We start from the raw sequence: 26,545 nt of genomic DNA, 5'->3' as shown, positions 1-26,545 counted from the left end.
TCTACACTGTTACTAACATTATCCTGTCTCTACACTGTCACTAACATTACCCCGTCTCTACACTGTTACTAACATTACCCTGTCTGTCTCTACATTGTCACTAACATTACCCTGTCTGTCTCTACACTGTCACTAACATTACCCTGTCTGTCTCTACACTGTCACTAACATTACCCCGTCTCTACACTGTCACTAACATTACCCTCACTAACATTACACTGTCACTACACTGTCACTAACATTACACTGTCTCTACACTGTCACTAACATTAGACTGTCTCTACACTGTCACTAACATTACACTGTCACTACACTGTCACTAACATTGTAACGTCTCTACACTGTCACTAACATTACACTGTCTGTCTCTACACTGTCACTAACATTACACTGTCTGTCTCTACACTGTCACTAACATTACACTGTCTCTACACTGTCACTAACATTAGACTGTCTGTCTCTACACTGTCACTAACATTACCCTGTCTGTCTCTACACTGTCACTAACATTACACTGTCTCTACACTGTCACTAACATTAGACTGTCTCTACACTGTCACTAACATTACACTGTCACTACACTGTCACTAACATTGTAACGTCTCTACACTGTCACTAACATTATCCTGTCTCTACACTGTCACTAACATTACACTGTCTGTCTCTACACTGTCACTAACATTACACTGTCTCTACACTGTCACTAACATTACCCTGTCTCTACACTGTCACTAACATTACACTGTCTGTCTCTACACTGTCACTAACATTACACTGTCTCTACACTGTCACTAGCATTACACTGTCTCTACATTGTCACTAACATTACACTGTCTCTACACTGTCACTAACATTACACTGTCACTAACATTACCCTGTCTCTACACTGTCACTAACATTACCCTGTCTGTCTACACTGTCACTAACATTACACTGTCTCTACACTGTCACTAACAGTACACTGTCTCTACACTGTCACTAACATTACACTGTCACTAACATTACCCTGTCTCTACACTGTCACTAACATTACCCTGTCTCTACACTGTCACTAACATTACACTATCTGTCTCTACACTGTCACTAACATTACACTGTCTGTCTCTACACTGTCACTAACATTACATTGTCTCTATGCCATTTGTGATACACACTGTAATATGTGAGAGGCTCTCTACTGTCACAAGTCGTTGCAGGTGCTGTGGTATCTCTCATCTCATAAAGGAGACGGGCTGTGTATTGTACAGGTATTGATATCTCTCATCTCATCATAACAACTCTGGTCCACACCATGGTCTTAGGTAGGCAGTGGTGGGAAAAGTAGTTAATTTGTCATACTTGCATTAAAGTAAAGATACCTAAACAGAAAATGACTCAAGTAAAAGTTTCCCAGTAAAATACCACTTGAGTAAAAGTGAAAGTTTCCCAGTAAAATACTACTTGAGTAAAAGTTTCCCAGTAAAATACCACTTGAGGAAAAGTTTCCCAGTAAAATACCACTTGAGGAAAAGTTTCCCAGTAAAATACCACTTGAGTAAAAGTTTCCCAGTAAAATACCACTTGAGTAAAAGTTTCCCAGTAAAATACCACGTGAGTAAAAGTTTCCCAGTAAAATACCACTTGTGTTTCCCAGTAAAATACTAGTAAAAGTTACCACTTGAGTAAAAGTTTCCCAGTAAAATACCACTTTTCCCAGTAAAATACCACTTGAGTAAAAGTTTCCCAGTAAAATACCACTTGTGAAAAATACCACGTTTCCCAGTAAAATACCACTTGAGTAAAAATACCACTTGAGTAAAAGTTTCCCAGTAGTTTTCCCAGTAAAATACCACTTGAGTAAAAGTTTCCCAGTAAAATACCACGTGAGTAAAAGTTTCCCAGTAAAATACCACTTGAGTAAAAGTCTAAAAGTATCTGATCTTAAAATATACTTAAAAGTACAGTGGTAGAAAAAGTATTGAAACGTCATACTTGAGTAAAAGTTTCCCAGTAAAATACTACTTGAGTAAAAGTACACAGTAAAAGCACATGCTATACATTAAATTCCTGATATTGAGTAAACCCAGACGGCACGATTTCCATATTATTTTGAATTACGGACAGACAGGGGCACATTCCAACCCTCAGACATCCTTTCCCAAACACAGTAGTTGGTGTTTCGTGAGTCCGACCAGATCCGAGGCAGTAGGGATGACAAAGCGTTATATATCTAGTTATATCTAGTATATATCTAGTTATATCTAGTATATATCTAGTATATATCTAGTTATATCTAGTATATATCTAGTTATATCTAGTATATATCTAGTTATATCTAGTATATATCTAGTATATATCTAGTTATATCTAGTATATATCTAGTATATATATATATCTAGTTATATATATATATCTAGTTATATCTAGTATATATCTAGTTATATCTAGTATATATCTAGTTATATCTAGTATATATCTAGTTATATCTAGTATATATCTAGTTATATCTAGTATATATCTAGTATATATCTAGTATATATCTAGTATATATTTAGTTATATCTAGTTATATCTAGTATATATCTAGTTATATCTAGTATATATCTAGTATATATTTAGTTATATCTAGTATATATCTAGTTATATCTAGTGTATATCTAGTTATATCTAGTATATATCTAGTTATATCTAGTATATATCTAGTTATATCTAGTTATATCTAGTACATATCTAGTTATATCTAGTATATATCTAGTTATATCTAGTATATATCTAGTATATATCTAGTATATATTTAGTTATATCTAGTTATATCTAGTATATATCTAGTATATATGTAGTTATATCTAGTATATATCTAGTTATATCTAGTACATATCTAGTTATATCTAGTATATATCTAGTTATATCTAGTATATATCTAGTATATATCTAGTTACATCTAGTATATATCTAGTTATATCTAGTATATATCTAGTTATATCTAGTATATATCTAGTTATATCTAGTATATATCTAGTATATATCTAGTATATATTTAGTTATATCTAGTTATATCTAGTATATATCTAGTTATATCTAGTATATATCTAGTTATATCTAGTATATATATAGTTATATCTAGTATATATCTAGTTATATCTAGTATATATCTAGTTATATCTAGTATATATCTAGTATATATCTAGTATATATCTAGTTATATCTAGTATATATTTAGTTATATCTAGTTATATCTAGTATATATCTAGTTATATCTAGTATATATCTAGTTATATCTAGTTATATCTAGTATATATCTAGTTATATCTAGTATATATCTAGTTATATCTAGTATATATCTAGTTATATCTAGTATATATTTAGTTATATCTAGTATATATCTAGTATATATCTAGTATATATCTAGTATATATCTAGTTATATCTAGTATATATCTAGTATATATTTAGTTATATCTAGTTATATCTACTATATATCTAGTTATATCTAGTATATATCTAGTATATATCTAGTTATATCTAGTATATATCTAGTTATATCTAGTATATATCTAGTAGTTTTAGTAGTCAGGGAGAATGTATGCAGTAAAAAGTGCATCATTTTCTTTAGGAACGTAACGGAGTAAAAGTAAAAGATCAAGATATAAAAATATGTAAAGGTCAAAAATATAAATAAAAAATGACTTAAGTAGTACTTTTAAAGTAGTTTGACTTAAGTAGTACTTTTAAAGTAGTTTGACTTAAGTACTTTACACCACTGTAGGTAGGTGACACACATAGTGTTGCTGACATGCTGTGTTTTCTCTCAGGGCTAGATCTATAGGGGTCTGTGTGTTTTGGGTCAAACAAAACCCAGTGTTCCCGTCCCACCTGGCACCCTATTCCCTACATAGTGCACTACGTTTGACCAGAGCTCGTCAAAAGTAGTGCACTATATAGGGAAAAGGGTTCCATTTGGGACACAGCACCATGTTCACTCCAAATGGGAAACCAGACAAGCAGTCGGAATCGCAAGGGTCTCAAATGACACCCTATTCCCTACATAGATCCCTATATAGGGAATAGGGTGTGATTTGGGACGCGGATTAAATGTCACCTCTGTTTACATTAACAACAGTTGACAGTATCTATTTACAGTATGTATTTACAAAAACAACTGTTCTGTCCCTTTTTAGACTGATCTGTGTCTAATTCAACAGGCAGACTAAACGGCTGGCCCTCATCAACGCTCTGGAGACAAGCTATCTGTTCGTCCTCGGGTTTATCGACTGAGAAAGGATGAACCTGGGACTCATCAACGCTCTGGAGACAAGCTATCTGTTCGTCCTCAGGTTTATCGACTGAGAAAGGATGAAACTGGGACTCATCAACGCTCTGGAGACAAGCTATCTGTTCGTCCTCGGGTTTATCGACTGAGAAAGGATGAAACTGGGACTCATCAACGCTCTGGAGACAAGCTATCTGTTCGTCCTCGGGTTTATCGACTGAGAAAGGATGAACCTGGGACTCATCAACGCTCTGGAGACAAGCTATCTGTTCGTCCTCGGGTTTATCGACTGAGAAAGGATGAACCTGGGACTCATCAACGCTCTGGAGACAAGCTATCTGTTCGTCCTCGGGTTTATCGACTGAGAAAGGATGAACCTGGGACTCATCAACGCTCTGGAGACAAGCTATCTGTTCGTCCTCGGGTTTATCGACTGAGAAAGGATGAACCTGGGACTCATCAACGCTCTGGAGACAAGCTATCTGTTCGTCCTCGGGTTTATCGACTGAGAAAGGATGAACCTGGGACTCATCAACGCTCTGGAGACAAGCTATCTGTTCGTCCTCAGGTTTATCGACTGAGAAAGGATGAAACTGGGACTCATCAACGCTCTGGAGACAAGCTATCTGTTCGTCCTCAGGTTTATCGACTGAGAAAGGATGAAACTGGGACTCATCAACGCTCTGGAGACAAGCTATCTGTTCGTCCTCGGGTTTATCGACTGAGAAAGGATGAACCTGGGACTCATCAACGCTCTGGAGACAAGCTATCTGTTCGTCCTCGGGTTTATCGACTGAGAAAGGATGAACCTGGGACTGGGACTCATCAAAGCTATGGAGACAAGCTATCTGTTCGTCCTCGGGTTTATCGACTGAGAAAGGATGAACCTGGGACTCATCAACGCTCTGGAGACAAGCTATCTGTTCGTCCTCGGGTTTATCGACTGAGAAAGGATGAACCTGGGACTCATCAACGCTCTGGAGACAAGCTATCTGTTCGTCCTCGGGTTTATCGACTGAGAAAGGATGAACCTGGGACTCATCAACGCTCTGGAGACAAGCTATCTGTTCGTCCTCGGGTTTATCGACTGAGAAAGGATGAACCTGGGACTCATCAACGCTCTGGAGACAAGCTATCTGTTCGTCCTCGGGTTTATCGACTGAGAAAGGATGAACCTGGGACTCATCAACGCTCTGGAGACAAGCTATCTGTTCGTCCTCGGGTTTATCGACTGAGAAAGGATGAACCTGGGACTCATCAACGCTCTGGAGACAAGCTATCTGTTCGTCCTCGGGTTTATCGACTGAGAAAGGATGAACCTGGGACTCATCAACGCTCTGGAGACAAGCTATCTGTTCGTCCTCGGGTTTATCGACTGAGAAAGGATGAACCTGGGACTCATCAACGCTCTGGAGACAAGCTATCTGTTCGTCCTCAGGGTTTATCGACTGAGAAAGGATGAACCTGGGACTCATCAACGCTCTGGAGACAAGCTATCTGTTCGTCCTCGGGTTTATCGACTGAGAAAGGATGAACCTGGGACAAGAAAACAGTAGAAAAATAGCCAAAGACAGAACAGAATGGTCATGTCCCCCACTGCAATGCAACGTATCATTACTAATGGAGAACGGTATGTTTTAACGAGGCAAGTCAGTTAAGAACATTTATTAGTATTTTTATAATGACGGCCTACGTCGGCCAATTGCACGCCGCCCTACGAGGACTCCCAATCACGTGCCTTTAGACGTAATCCATTTCCTGACTAATACAACCTAAAGAGGATTGAATGTATTCTTGGTCTGACCAGAGAAAACATACGGTTTATGTAGCTAAAATGTCAAGGGCAATTCCACAGTAAGGAAATGACACTTTGACTCAGATTTGTTCACTTTAAAATGTACGCCAGACTGATTTCAAAGTTTAACAAACCATACAGCTCTATACACAAGGGCTTTTTATTTTATTTTTTAAAATAATTTATACCGAACATTTCACAAAAACACATTTTCTGGAAGAGCAAAGTTTTGGTCTTAGTTTTTTTTTATGCGACCGTGTGTTCCAAAAATATCGAATTAATATTAATCATATCTGCCCCGAATTAATATTCAAAGATATTTGCAGAAAGAATCCAGTGTCAGCTATGCCATGACACCTTGAGTTAGAAAACACTGATTTCGGTTATTGAACTACAGTAGGGGAAGTGGGCTTACATCCGGTAACGGAATTACGGTAACAGAATTACCTCATGGGAATACTTGATAAAAGTAAAGATACCTTTGAAAGAAAATGACTCAAGTAAAAGTGAAAGTCACCCAGTAAAATAGCAAAGTAAAAGTCTAAAGTATTTGGTTTGAAATGTACATAAGTATCAAAAGGAAAAGCATAAATCATATAACATTTCTAAAAATGAAGCAAACCAGACGACTTGATTTTCTTGTTTTTTATTTATTTACGGATAGCCAGGGGCACAGTTCAACACTCAGACATCATTTACAAACAAATAATTTGTGAAAGTCACCCAGTAAAATAGCAAAGTAAAAGTCTAAAAGTATTTGGTTGTAAATATACTTACGTATCAAAAGTAAAAGTATAAATAATTACAAATTCCTTACATAAAGCAAAACAGAAGGCATGATTTTCTTGTTTTTTTTTATTTTACGAATATCCAGGGGCACACACCAACACTCAGATGTAATTTACAAACAGTGTGTGTGTTTAGTGAGTCCTCCAGATCAGAGGCAGTAGGGATGACCAGGGATGTTCTCTGTTTAGTGAGTCCTCCAGATCAGAGGCAGTAGAGATGACCAGGGATGTTCTCTGTTTAGTGGGTCCTCCAGATCAGAGGCAGTAGAGATGACCAGGGATGTTCTCTGTTTAGTTAGTCCTCCAGATCAGAGGCAGTAGGGATGACCAGGGATGTTCTCTGTTTAGTGAGTCTGTCAGATCAGAGGCAGTAGGGATGACCAGGGATGTTCTCTGTTTAGTGAGTCCTCCAGATCAGAGGCAGTAGGGATGACCAGGGATGTTCTCTGTTTAGTGACTCCTCCAGATCAGAGGCAGTAGGGATGACCAGGGATGTTCTCTGTTTAGTGAGTCTGTCAGATCAGAGGCAGTAGGGATGACCAGGGATGTTCTCTGTTTAGTGAGTCCTCCAGATCAGAGGCAGCAGGGATGACCAGGGATGTTCTCTGTTTAGTGAGTCCAACAGATCAGATGCAGTAGGGATGACCAGGGATGTTCTCTCGCTAAATATAGACTTAGCTTTCATTCGACATACAACTTGACTTGCTTCTATGAACTTGACATGTTGGTGCTCATGGGTCCTTTTTACATGAAAATGCCCTAAACTATTAGAGCCATTACTAAGCTAGCAGTTTCATCAAGCTCTCCAAAATAATGATATCAATGTTTCAAAGTTCATCAAAAACAACCGTTGCCAACATGAGGTAAGTAGTTAAAGAACAACGTTATTACCAATAATGCTAACAATGCTATCAAAGGCATAAGACTTAATGGAGAGCGCTAAGCGTCGATACGGTACGTATGCAGAAGAGAAACACTTTTCAGGCCACTTCAATAAAGAACAGACTTTAATCGTAGCAAGTTAGGAGAACAAACGCAGCAGGTTAGGAGAACTTACGCAGCAGGTTAGGAGAATAAACACAGCAGGTTAGGAGAATAAACACAGCAGGTTAAGAGAATAAACACAGCAGGTTAGGAGGCTGAGGTTTAAGTTTATGAAAAAGGTTAGCGAAAAATGCTCTCCTGACCTGCTCCAACGAAAATCACCTCGTTTTGAAGTGGCTCTCCCGTATGCAGAATCAAACATGATGTTCTTTACTGGAGAAACCAAACTTTTTGTTTACTGAGGTCACATGACAGGTAAGGTCAAGGTGACAAAAGGGAGAGCTGGCTATGTAAAACCGACAGCAGCGGCCTGACAAACACACCCAAATGGTACATGAATAATCACATTACAGAAGAAGAATGTAGAATAGAGTTTCTAGACTCTACACAGCTATAACTGTCCCAAACACTGACCACTCTACACAGCTATAACTGTCCCATACACTGAACACTCTACACAGCTATAACTGTCCCATACACTGAACACTCTACACAGCTATAACTGTCCCAAACACTGAACACTCTACACAGCTATAACTGTCCCAAACACTGAACACTCTACACAGCTATAACTGTCCCAAACACTGACCACTCTACACAGCTATAACTGTCCCAAACACTGACCACTCTACACAGCTATAACTGTCCCATACACTGAACACTCTACACAGCTATAACTGTCCCATACACTGAACACTCTACACAGCTATAACTGTCCCAAACACTGAACACTCTACACAGCTATAACTGTCCCAAACACTGAACACTCTACACAGCTATAACTGTCCCAAACACTGAACACTCTACACAGCTATAACTGTCCCAAACACTGAACACTCTACACAGCTATAACTGTCCCATACACTGAACACTCTACACAGCTATAACTGTCCCAAACACTGAACACTCTACACAGCTATAACTGTCCCATACACTGAACACTCTACACAGCTATAACTGTCCCAAACACTGAACACTCTACACAGCTATAACTGTCCCAAACACTGAACACTCTACACAGCTATAACTGTCCCATACACTGAACACTCTACACAGCTATAACTGTCCCATACACTGAACACTCTACACAGCTATAACTGTCCCAAACACCGAACACTCTACACAGCTATAACTGTCCCATACACTGAACACTCTACACAGCTATAACTGTCCCATACACTGAACACTCTACACAGCTATAACTGTCCCAAACACTGAACACTCTACACAAGCTATAACTGTCCCAAACACTGAACACTCTACACAAGCTATAACTGTCCCAAACACTGAACACTCTACACAGCTATAACTGTCCCAAACACCGAACACTCTACACAGCTATAACTGTCCCAAACACTGAACACTCTACACAGCTATAACTGTCCCAAACACTGAACACTCTACACAGCTATACCTGTCCCATACACTGAACACTCTACACAGCTATAACTGTCCCATACACTGAACACTCTACACAGCTATAACTGTCCCATACACTGAACACTCTACACAGCTATAACTGTCCCAAACACTGAACACTCTACACAGCTATAACTGTCCCAAACACTGAACACTCTACACAGCTATAACTGTCCCATACACTGAACACTCTACACAAGCTATAACTGTCCCAAACACTGAACACTCTACACAGCTATAACTGTCCCAAACACTGAACACTCTACACAGCTATAACTGTCCCATACACTGAACACTCTACACAGCTATAACTGTCCCAAACACTGAACACTCTACACAGCTATAACTGTCCCATACACTGAACACTCTACACAGCTATAACTGTCCCATACACTGAACACTCTACACAGCTATAACTGTCCCAAACACTGAACACTCTACACAGCTATAACTGTCCCATACACTGAACACTCTACACAGCTATAACTGTCCCATACACTGAACACTCTACACAGCTATAACTGTCCCAAACACCGAACACTCTACACAGCTATAACTGTCCCAAACACTGAACACTCTACACAGCTATAACTGTCCCATACACTGAACACTCTACACAGCTATAACTGTCCCAAACACCGAACACTCTACACAGCTATAACTGTCCCATACACTGAACACTCTACACAGCTATAACTGTCCCATACACTGAACACTCTACACAGCTATAACTGTCCCAAACACCGAACACTCTACACAGCTATAACTGTCCCATACACTGAACACTCTACACAGCTATAACTGTCCCATACACTGAACACTCTACACAGCTATAACTGTCCCAAACACTGAACACTCTACACAAGCTATAACTGTCCCAAACACTGAACACTCTACACAAGCTATAACTGTCCCAAACACTGAACACTCTACACAGCTATAACTGTCCCAAACACCGAACACTCTACACAGCTATAACTGTCCCAAACACTGAACACTCTACACAGCTATAACTGTCCCAAACACTGAACACTCTACACAGCTATACCTGTCCCATACACTGAACACTCTACACAGCTATAACTGTCCCATACACTGAACACTCTACACAGCTATAACTGTCCCATACACTGAACACTCTACACAGCTATAACTGTCCCAAACACTGAACACTCTACACAGCTATAACTGTCCCAAACACTGAACACTCTACACAGCTATAACTGTCCCATACACTGAACACTCTACACAAGCTATAACTGTCCCAAACACTGAACACTCTACACAGCTATAATTGTCTCAAACACTGAACACTCTACACAAGCTATAACTGTCCCAAACACTGAACACTCTACACACGCTATAACTGTCCCAAACACTGAACACTCTACACAGCTATAACTGTCCCATACACTGAACACTCTACACAAGCTATAACTGTCCCATACACTGAACACTCTACACAGCTATAACTGTCCCAAACACTGAACACTCTACACAGCTATAACTGTCCCAAACACTGAACACTCTACACAGCTATAACTGTCCCAAACACTGAACACTCTACACAGCTATAACTGTCCCAAACACTGAACACTCTACACACGCTATAACTGTCCCAAACACTGAACACTCTACACAAGCTATAACTGTCCCATACACTGAACACTCTACACAGCTATAACTGTCCCAAACACTGAACACTCTACACAGCTATAACTGTCCCAAACACTGAACACTCTACACAAGCTATAACTGTCCCATACACTGAACACTCTACACACGCTATAACTGTCCCAAACACTGAACACTCTACACAAGCTATAACTGTCCCAAAGACTGAACACTCTACACAGCTATAACTGTCCCAAACACTGAACACTCTACACAAGCTATAACTGTCCCAAACACTGAACACTCTACACAGCTATAACTGTCCCAAACACTGAACACTCTACACAGCTATAACTGTCCCAAACACTGAACACTCTACACAGCTATAACTGTCCCAAACACTGAACACTCTACACAAGCTATAACTGTCCCATACACTGAACACTCTACACACGCTATAACTGTCCCAAACACTGAACACTCTACACAGCTATAACTGTCCCAAACACTGAACACTCTACACAGCTATAACTGTCCCAAACACTGAACACTCTACACAAGCTATAACTGTCCCAAACACTGAACACTCTACACAGCTATAACTGTCCCAAACACTGAACACTCTACACAGCTATAATTGTCTCAAACACTGAACACTCTACACAAGCTATAACTGTCCCAAACACTGAACACTATTTGTTCACACTATTTGTTAAGGTACAGTGAGAATCAGACGATGACTGGTCTCTTTGCAGTCTATTCAGATGTACACACCAACACTGCTTCCACTGTGGTGAGACTGCGATGGTTGAACTCTGGAGCCCTTATACCCGATAAAAACAGGATTCTGAGGTACGGCTTGAAAACTGGAGTTTTGTGAAATGGACAGGTTTCCCGGATGACTGTAGGAGTATGGATTTGTCTGTTGACTACCGGTGTATGAGGTATACGGAGCGGTCAGGTGGTTATAGGAGTACGGAGTCTGTTGGCTGATGTATAGGGAGTTAGCCAGAGTGGACAGGCTGCTGACGTAGTTGGAGCTGTTAGAGGTGGAGGGATGGTGTCCGTCAACATGACGTCCGTTGCCATGGTGATAGACCAACGGCCCAATGTTCTCCACCGAGCTGGAGTCATACACAGCAGCAGGAGGGTTCATGACGACCCCTTGTTGTCCATAAGGAACGTTATGAAGAATCGGAGCTTGGTGGTGTTGGTATGCATTGAAGCTGTGACTTTGTTGGCGGTTCAGACCGGGCTGGCGGTGAGCCCTCACGCTAAGAATGCTGGAGATGGGATGGTAGTGCATCAGAGTGGGTTTGTTGATCCTGTTGGCTGGGTGATAGATATCGAACGAGGCTTTGTTGGAGTGGACACGGCGACAGAGGAAGAGAAGCCCAGAGGTCAGGAGGAAGGCTCCGGTCACCCAACCGATGTAGAGAGCCTCTCCCAACTCCCTGCGCTGGGCGTCGATCAGCAAAGGGTTATAGAAGTCACGGATTATGGCGTGAGCCGTCCAGGAGACTGGGATGAACACACAGATAGAGGCCAGTAACTGCATGCCTCCAGCCACCATGAGGATGAGGCTCTTAACGCGGTCGTTGTCCTGGATGCAGGAGGTACAACGCATCCCTGCTAGAGCCCCCAGTAGACCCATCCCTGAGAGAGCCAGAGAGCAGCACATCAAGCCCCTGGCAGCCTGTGGAAGAGAAGACCAATACATACTGTAGCACATCAACACATTATCTAGCTACCTCTTCAAGACGTTTCGATCGCTTGGTGGAACGGGCTAAGGTTGAAAGTCGCTGAACCCGGGTTCGAGACCCGGTAGGAGCTACTGCCCATATTCGCCACAATACACAAAGTAAAGTTTACCTAAATAGGTTTTAAAATGTGTTCATGATTGACATGATTTCATATTGTTCGTCCCAAACGGCACCCTATTCCCTGCACTACTTTTGGCCGGGGCCCATAGGGTGCCACAAGCACTACATAAGGAAAAGTGTGCAATTAGGGACACAGCCATAAAGTAATCATACCTGCAGGTCTGCGGGGAGATACAGTAGAGAGTCGTACACTTTACACTGCATCCTGATGTTGGCCTGTCTATAGCAGTTCATCCACAGGCCCTCCCAGCGCGTCTCCATGACGATGATGTTCTCTCCGATGAAGGCCGTAACCTTCCACATGGGCATCCCGGTGACGGCGGCTGCTCCGATCAGACCCACCAGTCCCGCACACAGCGCCGCGATCTCAGACACGCCCTGGAACATCACGTCGTCCGTTGTTATGGGTCCAGAGAAACAATCAGGGTCCAAACGACTTCTCAGAGTCCTCCTGACAAAGAAACGTTAGTGATAGTTGACTCCCAAATCTCAGAGTCCTCCTGACAAAGAAACCTTAGTGATAGTTGACTCCCAAATCTCAGAGTCCTCCTGACAAAGAAACCTTAGTGATAGTTGACTCCCAAATCTCAGAGTCCTCCTGACAAAGAAACCTTAGTGATAGTTGACTCCCAAATCTCAGAGTCCTCCTGACAAAGAAACCTTAGTGACAGTTGACTCCCAAATCTCAGAGTCCTCCTGACAAAGAAACCTTAGTGATAGTTGACTCCCAAATCTACTTTTCTCTGATGTTTTCAGACCTCAGACATGGTCTAAGTTGGAGATGAGTCCATGTCCCCATACAATGTCCTAAAACAAATGAAAATCCTGTACGGTTGGAGTAGTATCCGAGGCAGAGAGGTGACCTTTCTTTTTCTCAGCTTTGATGGTGAAGTATGAGACAGACAATAGCGCTGGGTGTTGGGTAACTACTGTCTGTTATGGGAGAGAAACTCTGCTCTCACCTGGTTGGCTTATAGGATCAGGGTACAAAGGAGGACCTGTGAGGACTGTCTGTGTGCGGGCATTGTCTAGTCCAGTAGTTCATTGGTTCACCCACTTGTTGATGTTTTCATAGCCAACACATCCACTCAATTACATAGTATACCATTGGAGCTTAATACAGTAGATAGCTGTGTTACCATTGGAGCTTAACACAGTAGATAGCTGTGTTACCATTGGAGCTTAACACAGTAGATAGCCGTGTTGCCATTGGAGCTTAACACAGTAGATAGCTGTGTTACCATTGGAGCTTAACACAGTAGATAGCTGTGTTACCATTGGAGCTTAACACAGTAGATAGCTGTGTTACCATTGTCTGATTTAGAGAAAAATAAATACAAAATTAAGGTTACACACAACATTTAATGTAAGACAACCAAACAGTTTGATTTAACAAGTCCTACATTATTTAACAAAATATTTAGTCAAGCTTGAGCTTCCATCTCTCATCACCATAGGGAGCTTCCATCTCACCACCACAGGGAGCTTCCATCTCTCATCACCATAGGGAGCTTCCATCTCTCACCACCACAGGGAGCTTCCATCTCTCACCACCACAGGGAGCTTCCATCTCTCACCACCATAGGGAGCTTCCATCGCTCACCACCATAGGGAGCTTCCATCTCACCACAATAGGGAGCTTCCATCTCTCACCACCATAGGGAGCTTCCATCTCTCACTACCATAGGGAGCTTCCATCTCACCACCATAGGGAGCTTCCATCTCACCACCATAAGGAGCTTCCATCTCACCACCATAGGGAGCTTCCATCTCACCACCATAGGGAGCTTACATCTCTCACCACCATAGGGAGCTTCCATCTCTCACCACCATAGGGAGCTTCCATCTCTCACCACCACAGGGAGCTTCCATCTCTCACCACCATAGGGAGGAGAGGAACCCATCTCCCCATTAGTTCCTGCCAAGTCAGCAGCTACTCCTCCTGGGGTTTATTAGGGATCCCCATTAGTTCCTGCCAAGTCAGCAGTTACTCCTCCTGGGGTTTATTAGGGATCCCCATTTGTTCCTGCCAAGTCAGCAGCTACTCCTCCTGGGGTTTATTAGGGATCCCTATTTGTTCCTGCCAAGTCAGCAGCTACTCTTCCTGGGGTTTATTAGGGATCCCCATTTGTTCCTGCCAAGTCAGCAGCTACTCTTCCTGGGGTTTATTAGGGATCCCCATTTGTTCCTGCCAAGTCAGCAGCTACTCTTCCTGGGGTTTATTATGGATCCCCATTAGTTCCTGCCAAGGCAGCAGCTACTCTTCCTGGGGTTTATTAGGGATCCCCATTTGTTCCTGCCAAGTTAGCAGCTACTCATCCTGGGGTTTATTATGGATCCCCATTAGTTCCTGTCAAGGCAGCAGCTACTCTTCCTGGGGTTTATTATGGATCCCCATTAGTTCCTGTCAAGACAGCAGCTACTCTTCCTGGGGTTTATTATGGATCCCCCTTAGTTCCTGTCAAGTCAGCAGCTACTCTTCCTGGGGTCCGGCATAATTTTTTAAAATTGTATTTGTTACCCCTTTTTCTTCTCAATTTCCTGGTATCCAAATGATAGTTATAGTCTTGTCTCATCGCTGCAACTCCCGTACGGACTCGGGAGAGGTGAAGGTCGAGAGCAGTGAGTTCTCCGAGACACAATCCAACCAAGCCGCACTGCTTCTTGACACGATTCCCACTTATCCCGGAAGCTAGCCGCACCAATGTGTCAGAGGAAACACCGTACAGCTGGCTACCATGTCAGCGTACACTGCGCCCAGCCCGCTACAGGAGTTGCTAGTGCACGATCGGACCAGGACATCCATGCCGGCCAAACCCACCGCTAACCCGGACGACGCTGGGCCGATTGTGCGCTGCCCCATGCGTCTCCCGGTCGCGTCCGGCTGTGACAGAGCCTGGACTCAAACCCAGAATTTCTAGTGCCACAGCTAGCACTGCGCCACTTGGGAGGGCCCCTGGGGTCCAGCAAAATCAAGGCAGTTATACATTCACCAAAGATTTCACAACATTTTAAGTGTGTGCCCTCAGGCCCCTACTCTACTACCACATATCTACAACACAAAGTCCACGTGTACGTGTGTGTATAGTTCGTATGTCAAAAATCACAGTCTACTTAAACAGAGCAATACTCAATCATGAGGCATCAAAGCCAAAGAAACTGAGTAACATTAAGAAATACTATAGATGTAATGTAAGGAATGCAGTTTGGAAACCTACCAAAAAAAAATTAGGCAACAACAAACACAATCGTGTGTTTGTGTTGCTTCACAGTCCCCTGCTGTTCCAAGTCCACGTGTACGTGTGTGTATAGTTCGTATGTTATCGTGTGTTTGTATGTATGTTTGTGTTGCTTCACAGTCCCCTGCTGTTCCAAGTCCACGTGTACGTGTGTGTATAGTTCGTATGTTATCGTGTGTTTGTATGTATGTTTGTGTTGCTTCACAGTCCCCTGCTGTTCCAAGTCCACGTGTACGTGTGTGTATAGTTCGTATGTTATCGTGTGTTTGTATGTATGTTTGTGTTGCTTCCCCTGCTGTTCCAAGTCCACGTGTACGCGTGTGTATAGTTCGTATGTTATCGTGTGTTTGTATGTATGTTTGTGTTGCTTCACAGTCCCCTGCTGTTCCAAGTCCACGTGTACGTGTGTGTATAGTTCGTATGTTATCGTGTGTTTGTATGTATGTTTGTGTTGCTTCCCCTGCTGTTCCAAGTCCACGTGTACGTGTGTGTATAGTTCGTATGTTATCGTGTGTTTGTATGTATGTTTGTGTTGCTTCCCCTGCTGTTCCATAAAGGTGTATTTTTTTAAATCAAATTTGTTCTGTAGTCATGGCTCTATGTAGTACTGTCCAGCTCCCATAGTCTGTTCTGGACTTGGGGACTGTGAAGAGACCTCTGGTAGCATGTCTTGTGGGGTATGGACGGGTGTCTGAGTTGTGTGCCAGTAGTTCAAACAGACAGCTCGGTTCATTCAACATGTCAATACCTCTCATAAATACAAGTAGGGATGAAGTCAATCTCTCCTCCAGTTTGAGCCCAGGAGAGATTGACATGCATATTATTAATGTTAGTTCTCTGTGTACATCCAAGGGCCAGCTGTGCTGCCCTGTTCTCAGCCGATCATCAGTCATTTGTGTAAGTACTGATCAGACAGGGTTGTTTTTTTACATGGATGATATATTGGAAATAATATACGACAATTATTTGAAACAATTTGAAAATGTGTTTGATAAAGTATGACTGGAATTTATATAGAAATGCCTGGATTACTTTAATTTTGGTGAATCTCTGATAGGATGGGTTAAAGTTATGTACAGAAACCCCAGATGCAAAATAGTAAATAATGGTAACAATAATAATAATAATAATAACAACTTCTCAGAAAGTATTGAGCTTTTAAGAGGAGTAAAACAAGGCTGTCCGTTGTCTCCATATCTATTTATTATGGCCATTGAAATGCTGGCTATTAAAATTAGATCCAACAAGAACATCAAGGAGTCAGAAATCCAGGGGATGAAAACTAAAGTGTCAATGTTTGCCGATTTACTCTAGTTTTTTCTCAATCTGGATCCCTGCACAGTCTCATTAAAGATCTTGATCACTTTTCTAGCCTCTCTGGATTAAAACCTAATTATAACAAGTGTACCATATTACGTATTGGATCATTAAAAAATACAGCGTTTACACTACCTTGTAGTTTACCAATAAAATGGGCAGATGGGGAAGTAGACATAATTGGTATTCACATCTCAAAAAATATAAATGAACTTACCACAATTCATTTTAATAGAAAGTTAGCAAAAATAGATAAGATTCTGCAACCATGGAGAGGTTCTCTTTGGTCCAATCACAGTTTACTGACTGACTAATGGTCCTATCAGTTTACTGACATACTAATGACACTGCCTACTCCAGATGACTCATTTTTTAAATCAGATGAAAAATATTTCATTTTATTTGGAATGCTAAGCCAGACTAAATCATTTATTATATATATTATAATATTTATATAATGAATGTGACTTTGAGGGGGCTAAAATTATGACATATTATAGCTTTAAACCTTTCACTAAAAGCTTCACTCGTACATAAATTATTGTCACGTGTGCTCCCTCTCTGGCCTCAAGGTCACCAAGCTGTTGTTGATTATTGAGCACACCTGTCACCATCTTTTAGCGCATCAGCGCCTAATGATAATCACCTGGACTCCATCACCTCCTTGATTACCTGCCCTATTTATGTCACTGCCTTTGGTTCCTTCCCCAGGCGTTATTGTTTTTGTTTCAGTGTCATGTCTGTGTGTTGTTAATGTTTCTTGTTTTGTATTATGTTCCGTTTATTTATTAAATATTCACTCCCGGGAACATGCTTCCCGACTTTCAGCGCATATATTAAAGTTATACTTAAGCCCAAAATGGTTTGGGGGGCTAAAATGTATAAATATTAAAGCTTTAAACCACTAAAAGCTTCACTCGTACATAAGTTATACTTAAACCCAAATGGTTCTCCAGTAGATCATTAAGAAAAACTCATCCTTTGTTCAAAAAATGGCCTTTTAGCCTTTATACAGATTACAACTTCTCATTTCCGACTAATTGAAAATAACAATTTTGTTTAAAGTATCGCCCTTTCTTAAACAAGCCAGACAAAGCTGGTTACAATTTCAGTTTTATCCTCCAGAAAAGATAGAACAAAATTGTCATGCTCTGCTCAGTTTCACCTGTCCTTGTGATTGTCTTCACCCCACTCCAGGTGTCGTTTATTATCCCCGGTGTATATATCCCTGTGTTTCCTGTCTCTCTGTGCCAGTTTGTCTTGTTTTGCCAAGTCAACCAGTGGTTTTCCTAGCTAATTTTGGTATTGCCCCTATGTAGCTGGTATCTGGTCACAGGTTCAGGAATGGTTAAAAAAAAATCACAACATGCACTTAAAATGAACCTTACAAATAGCAGTGTTGGGTAATTTGGAAAGCCATAGTCAGTCAATAAAGAATATAATAATACTCGTAGGAAAGGTTTTCATCTTTAGCTCACAATCTGTGGATACTATACGATTAGAAAGCTTAAAAATGTATGTCAAACATCACAGCACAATTGAAAAATATATGGCACAGGGAAACCAAACGAGGCTGGTCTGTGGTGATAGGTGGGATGGGCTGAGAGTGGCTGAGAGGGTGGGATTAAAGAGCTGAGGTCTGTGGTGATAGGTGGGATGGGCTGAGAGTGGCTGAGGGGGTGGGATTAAAGAGCTGAGGTCTATGGTGATAGGTGGGATGGGCTGAGAGTGGCTGAGGGGGTGGGATTAAAGAGCTGAGGTCGGTGGTGATAGGTGGGATGGGCTGAGAGTGGCTGAGGGGGTGGGATTAAAGAGCTGAGGTCTGTGTTGATAGGTGGGATGGGCTGAGAGTGGCTGAGGGGGTGGGATTAAAGAGCTGAGGTCTGTGGTGATAGGTGGGATGGGCTGAGAGTGGCTGAGGGGGTGGGATTAAAGAGCTGAGGTCTGTGGTGATAGGTGGGATGGGCTGAGAGTGGCTGAGGAGTGGGATTAAAGATCTTATGTTCGGTATTGTATTATTGTTATGTGACTGCTTTATATAAAAGTACCATGTATGTAAAATGTGTATGTAAAATGTATATATATGTAGCAGAAAAGCTGGAAAAAAATTCTAAAAGATACTTGTCCTCCGTAAGAGAGGTCGAGGGGTTAAGAAAAATAAATAGAATAATGCTGAAAGTCTGTTGTCAATTTTGTTGTCAATTTTTTCCAGAAGTTTACTTAGGGTTGGTAACAGGCTGATTGGTCGGCTATTTGAGCCAGTAAAGGGGGCTTTACTATTCTTAGGTAGCCTAATTACTTTTGCTTCCCTCCAGGCCTGAGGGCACACACTTTCTAGTAGGCTTAAGTTAAAGATATGGCAAATAGGAGTGGCAATGTCGTCCCCTATTATCCTCAGTAATTTTCCATCCAAGTTGTCAGACCCGGGTGGCTTGTCATTGTTGATAGACAACAATACTTTTTTCACGTCTTCCACACTCACTTTACAGAATTCAAAATTACAACGCTTGTCTTTCATAATTTGGTCAGATATACTTAGATGTGTAGTGACAATGTTTGTTGCTGGCATGTCATTGCTAATCTTGCCAAATAAAAAAAATCATGAAAGTTTTTGACAGTATCATTGGATTTTGTGATAAATGAGCCATCTGATTCAATAAATGATGGAGTGGAGTTTGCCTTTTTTGCCCAAAATTTCATTTAAGGTGCTCCAATCTTTTTACTATCATTCTTTATTTAATTTATCTTTGTTTCATAGTGTAGTTTCTTCTTCTTCTTATTCAGTTTAGTCACATGATTTCTCAATTTGCACTACGTATGTCAGTCAGTTGTACAGCCAGACCTATTTGCCATTCCTGTCAGATGTGTGCGTACTGGTAGCGAAGTCAGGTGCAGGAGAGCAGAGATTTGTGAACAGGCGCACACTTGCAAAAGTGCAAAACAGTCACAAGAATTAGGTTTAACAATAAACATCTTAGGTTTAACAATAACACGGGAAAAAAACAAGCCAGTCTGGCGAGTCAACAATACACACGTCAGACAAACAATCTCACACAAAGACATGACGGGGAACAAAGGAATTAATACATGTAGTTTGATTGGGGGAATGAAAACCAGTTGTGCAGGGAACAAGACAAAACAAATGGATACATGAAAAATGGAGCGGCCTTGCCGAACGCCGCCCGAACAAGGAGAGGAGCCGACTTCGGCGGAAGTTGTGACAATTCCTTTTGCCTCATCCCTCTCAATCATACAGTTTTTCAATTCCTCATCAATCCACAGGGAATTAACCGTTTTTGCAGTCATTTTCTTAACGGGTGCATGCTTATTAGAAACTGGGATAAGCAATTTCATAAATGTGTCAAGTGCAGCGTCTGGTTGCTCCTCGTTACACACCACATACCAGCACATATTATTTACATCATCAACATACGAATCACGACAAAACCTATTGTATGACCTCTAATACACTATATTAGGACCAGCCTTTAGAACTTTGGTTTTCCTAGATATGGCTACTATATTGGGATCACTACATCCTATGGATTTGGATACTGCTTTAAAGCACATTTCTGCAGCATTAGTAAAGATGTGATCGATACATGTTAATGATTTCATTCCTGTGCTGTTTGTAACTACTCTGGTAGGTTTATTGATAACCTGAACCAGGTTGCAGGCACAAGTTACAGTTTGAAGCTTTCTCTTGAGTGGGCAGCTTGATGAAAGCAAGTCAATATTTAAATCACCCAGAAAATATACCTCTTTATTGTTATTGTTAGCAGTTGATGTTACTCTTCAATAACACAGACCCCAAAGCAAATCAGGGGGAGGAAAGTAGGTTTATTCAAAGAGAACAAATCATGAGGGGAGGTAGATGGGAGATGTACATTCTCCCCTGTCCTCAGTGATTCTCTCCACAAAACAAAGGAACAGGATGTAGTTTGTATAACCCAGCCCTGGCCTGTGGTCGACCAATTAGAATTCCTTGCAATAAAAACTGGGCCAATGGCCAAATAAAAAGTATCCTATTTCAGATTCAATGTATAAACAATTTGGACCAATGAGAACTTGCCATGTGTCACGCTGGTATAAGGGATCAGGAGACAGGCGCAGGAATGCGTAGTAGGGTTTTTTTTATTTCCCAAATGACAGCGTGCCATGTAAAGGCACTGGGACGAAGACCAAACAAACACGTCTACAAAACACAGGGTAGAAACGCAAACAAAAGAGTGAGGAGTATCTCGAATAAACACACGGGACGAGACCCGTAATCATCTGCACCACATACGTGGCACGAAAGCCAGGTTGGAGTCATTAAAACTCGTTTTTCAACCACTCCACAAATTTCTTGTTAACAAACTATAGTTTTGGCAAGTGGGTTAGGACATCTACTTTGTGCATGACACAAGTAATTTTTCCAACAATTGTTTACAGACAGATTATTTCACTTATAATTCACTGTATCACAATTCCAGTGTCAGAAGTTTACATACACTAAGTTGACTGTGCCTTTAAACAGCTTGGAAAATTCCAGAAAATTATGTCATGGCTTTATAAGCTTCTGATAGGCTAACAAACATCATATGTTAATTGGAGTACCTGTGGATGTATTTCAAGGCCTACCTTCAAACTCAGTGCCTCTGCTTCCTCTGACATCATGGGAAAATCAAAACAAGTCAGCCAAGACCTCAGAAGAAAATGTGTAACATACACTAACTAATATACACTAAAAATTCTGTGGATATATTGAAGCAACATCTCAAGACATCAGTCAGGAAGTTGAAGCATGATCACAAATGGGTCTTCCAAATGGACAATGACCCAAAGCATACTTCCATAGTTGTGGCAAAATGGCTTAAGGACAACAAAGTCAAGGTATTGGAGTGGCCATCACAAAGCCCTGACCTCAATCCCGTAGGAAATGTGTGGGCAGAACTGTAAAAGCGTGTGCGAGCAAGGAGGCCTACAAACCTGACTCAGTTACACCAGCTCTGTCAGGAGGAATGGGCCAAAATTCACCCAACTTATTGTGGGAAGCTTGTAGAAGGCTACCTGAAATGTTTGACCCAAGTTAAACAAATTAAAGGCAATGCTACCAAATACTAATTGAGTGTATGTAAACTTCTGACCCACTGTGAATGTGATGAAAGAAATAAAATCTGAAATAAATCTTTCTCTCTACTATTATTCTGACATTTAACATTCTTAAAATAAAGTGGTGATCCTAACTGACCTAAAACAGGGAATTTTTACTAGGATTAAATGTCAGGAATTGTGTTATTTGGCTAAGGTGTATGTTAACTTCCGACTTCAACTGTATATGGCACAGCTGTCTCAGTGCTAACAGTATAAATCTGGTTCATAGGCACATGATTTCTGTATACAATAGCTGTAGGATCAGCAGAGGCATTCAAGGCAGTTAGAGGGACATAAATTCAAATCAAATCAAATGTATTTATATAGCCCTTCTTACATCAGCTGATATATCAAAGTGCTGTACAGAAACCCAGCTTAAAACCGCAAACAGCAAGCAATGCAGGTGTAGAAGCACGGTGGCTAGGAAAAACTCCCTAGAAAGGCCAAAACCTTGGAAGAAACCTAGAGAGGAACCAGGCTATGAGGGGTGGCCAGTCGTCTTCTGGTTGTGCCGGGTGGAGATTATAACAGAACATGGCCAAGATGTTAAAATGTTCATAGATGACCAGCATGGTCAAATAATAATAATCACAGTAGTTGTCGAGTGTGCAACAAGTCAGCACCTCAGGAGTAAATGTCAGTTGGCTTTTCATAGTCGATCATTCAGAGTATCTCTACCGCTCCAGCTGTCTCTAGAGAGTTGAAAACAGCAGGTCTGGGACAGGTAGCACGTCCGGTGAACAGGTCAGGGTTCCGTAGCCGCAGGCAGAACAGTTGAAACTGGAGCAGCAGCACGGCCAGGTGGACTGGGGACAGCAAGGAGTCATCAGGCCAGGCAGTCCTGAGGCATGGTCCTAGGGCTCAGGTCCTCCGAGAGAGAGAAAGGAAGAGAGAATTAGAGAGAGCATACTTAAATTCACACAGGACACCAGATAAGACAAGTACTCCAGATATAACAGACTGACCCTAGCCCCAAAACACATAAACTACTGCAGCATAAATACTGGAGGCTGAGAGAGGAGGGGTCAGGAGATACTGTGGCCTCATCCGATGATACCCCCGGACAGGGCCAAACAGGCAGGATATAACCCCACCCACTTTGCCAAAGTACACTTTGCCAAAGCGCACCCCACCCACTTTGCCCCCACTCCACTAGAGGGATATCTTCAACCACCAATTTACCATCCTGAGACAAGGCCGAGTATAGCCCACACAGATCTCTGCCACGGCACAACCCAAATTAGGTTACTTACATTGTGTCTACCAACGGCCCTGAGATAATGTACATTTGCTAAAGCATTATGATGACTCAGCGACACTATGGTAGGGATTAACCAAACTGGGCTTTATGATGACTAAACGACACAATGGTAGGGATTAACCAAACTGGGCTTTATGATGACTCAACGACACAAGGGATTAACCAAACTGGGCTCTATGATGACTCAACGACACAATGGTAGGGATTAACCAAACTGGGCTTTATGATGACTCAGCGACACAATGGTAGGGATTAACCAAAATGGGCTTTATGATGACTCAGCGACACAATGGTAGGGAGTAACCAAACTGGGCTTTATGATGACTAAGCAACACAATGGTAGGGATTAACCAAACTGGGCTTTATGATGACTCAGTGACACAATGGTAGGGATTAACCAAACTGGGCATTATGATGACTCAGCGACACAATGGGATTAACCAAACTGGGCTTTATGATGACTCAGCGACACAATGGTAGGGATTAACCAAACTGGGCTTTATGATGACTCAGCGACATAATGGGAATAACCAAACTGGGCTTTATGATGACTCAGCGACACAATGGGATTAACCAAAGGGATTAACCAAACTGGGCTTTATGATGACTCAGCGACACAATGGGATTAACCAAAGGGATTAACCAAACTGGGCTTAATGATGACTCAGCGACACAATGGGATTAACCAAAGGGATTAACCAAACTGGGTTTGGGTTAAATAAAATAAAATGTTATTTGTCAAATGTGCAGAATACAACAGGTATTACAATGAAATGCTTACTTACAAGCCCTTAACCAACAATGCACTTAAAAATAAGTGTTCAGTAAAAAAAATATATATAAAAGTAACAAATAATTAAAGAGCAGCAGTAAAATAACAGTAACGAGGTTATATACAGGGGGGGTACTGATACAGAGTCAATGTGGAGGCTATATACATGGGGTACCGGTACAGAGTCAATGTGGAGGCTATATACAGGGTATTATGGTACAGAGTCAATGTGGAGGCTATATACAGGGTATTACGGTACAGAGTCAATGTGGAGGCTATATACAGGGTGTACCGGTACAGAGTCAATGTGGAGGCTATATACAGGGTATTATGGTACAGAGTCAATGTGGAGGCTATATACAGGGTATTACGGTACAGAGTCAATGTGGAGGCTATATACAGAGTGTACCGGTACAGAGTCAATGTGGAGACTATATACAGGGGGTACCGGTACAGAGTCAATGTGGAGGCTATATACAGGGCATTATGGTACAGAGTCAATGTGGAGGCTATATACAGGGTGTACCGGTACAGAGTCAATGTGGAGGCTATATACAGGGTGTTACGGTACAGAGTCAATGTGGAGGCTATATACAGGGGTACCGGTACAGAGTCAATGTGGAGGCTATATACAGGGGGTACTGGTACAGAGTCAATGTGGAGGCTATACACAGGGGGTACTGATACAGAGTCAATGTGGAGGCTATATACAGGGGGTACCGGTACAGAGTCAATGTGGAGGCTATATACAGGGGGGGTACTGATACAGAGTCAATGTGGAGGCTATATACAGGGGGTACCGGTACAGAGTCAATGTGGAGGCTATATACAGGGGGTACCGGTACAGAGTCAATGTGGAGGCTATATACATGGGGTACCGATACGGAGTCAATGTGGAGGCTATATACAGGGTATTATGGTACAGAGTCAATGTGGAGGCTATATACAGGGTGTTACGGTACAGAGTCAATGTGGAGGCTATATACAGGGGGTACCGGTACAGAGTCAATGTGGAGGCTATATACAGGGGGTACCGATACAGAGTCAATGTGGAGGCTATATACAGGGGGTACCGGTACAGAGTCAATGTGGAGGCTATATACAGGGGGTACCGGTACAGAGTCAATGTGGAGGCTATATACAGGGGGTACTGGTACAGAGTCAATGTGGAGGCTATATACAGGGGGTACCGGTACAGAGTCAATGTGGAGGCTATATACATGGGGTACCGGTACAGAGTCAATGTGGAGGCTATATACAGGGTGTACCGGTACAGAGTCAATGTGGAGGCTATATACAGGGGGTACCGGTACAGAGTCAATGTGGAGGCTATATACAGGGGGTACCGGTACAGAGTCAATGTGGAGGCTATATACAGGGGGTACCGATACAGAGTCAATGTGGAGGCTATATACAGGGGGTACCGGTACAGAGTCAATGTGGAGGCTATATACAGGGGGTACCGGTACAGAGTCAATGTGGAGGCTATATACAGGGGGTACTGGTACAGAGTCAATGTGGAGGCTATATACAGGGGGTACCGGTACAGAGTCAATGTGGAGGCTATATACATGGGGTACCGGTACAGAGTCAATGTGGAGGCTATATACAGGGTGTACCGGTACAGAGTCAATGTGGAGGCTATATACAGGGGGTACCGGTACAGAGTCAATGTGGAGGCTATATACAGGGGGTACCGGTACAGAGTCAATGTGGAGGCTATATACAGGGTATTACGGTACAGACTCAATGTGCGGGGGCACCGGTTAGTCGAGGTAATTGAGGTAATATGTACATGTAGGTAGAGTTAAAGTGACTATGTATAGATAACAACAGAGACTAGCAGTGGTATAGAAGAGGGGGGGGGGATGCAAATAGTCTGAAACATCAATTTTTATACATTTATTGGAGAAAAGTATAGGAACCAGATAATAAAATGTCATTGAGTAATTCAGCAAAAGCCTGTATACAGTGCCTTGCGAAAGTATTCGGCCCCCTTGAACTTTGCGATTTTTTTGTGAAGAATCAAC

The 26,545-nt window shown here is 41.8% G+C and overlaps 1 protein-coding gene across 1 annotated transcript in view; it reads right to left on the bottom strand.

Moving 5' to 3' along the window:
* Positions 1-13,177, bottom strand: part of LOC139382667 (uncharacterized) — a 30,381-nt gene extending 17,204 nt beyond the window's left edge. The window contains exons 1-2 of the mRNA XM_071126755.1: positions 12,944-13,177; positions 11,682-12,603 (exon numbers count right to left, since the gene is read on the bottom strand). Coding sequence (XP_070982856.1) covers positions 11,682-12,603; positions 12,944-13,177 — 1,156 coding nt within the window. The remainder of the gene's footprint in view (positions 1-11,681; positions 12,604-12,943) is intronic.
* Between the last annotated feature and the right edge of the window lie 13,368 nt (positions 13,178-26,545).

The sequence above is a fragment of the Oncorhynchus clarkii genome, chromosome 24, assembly GCF_045791955.1.
Source record: "Oncorhynchus clarkii lewisi isolate Uvic-CL-2024 chromosome 24, UVic_Ocla_1.0, whole genome shotgun sequence".
NCBI lineage: Eukaryota > Metazoa > Chordata > Actinopteri > Salmoniformes > Salmonidae > Oncorhynchus > Oncorhynchus clarkii.
This window is presented reverse-complemented; position numbering and strand designations above follow the sequence as displayed.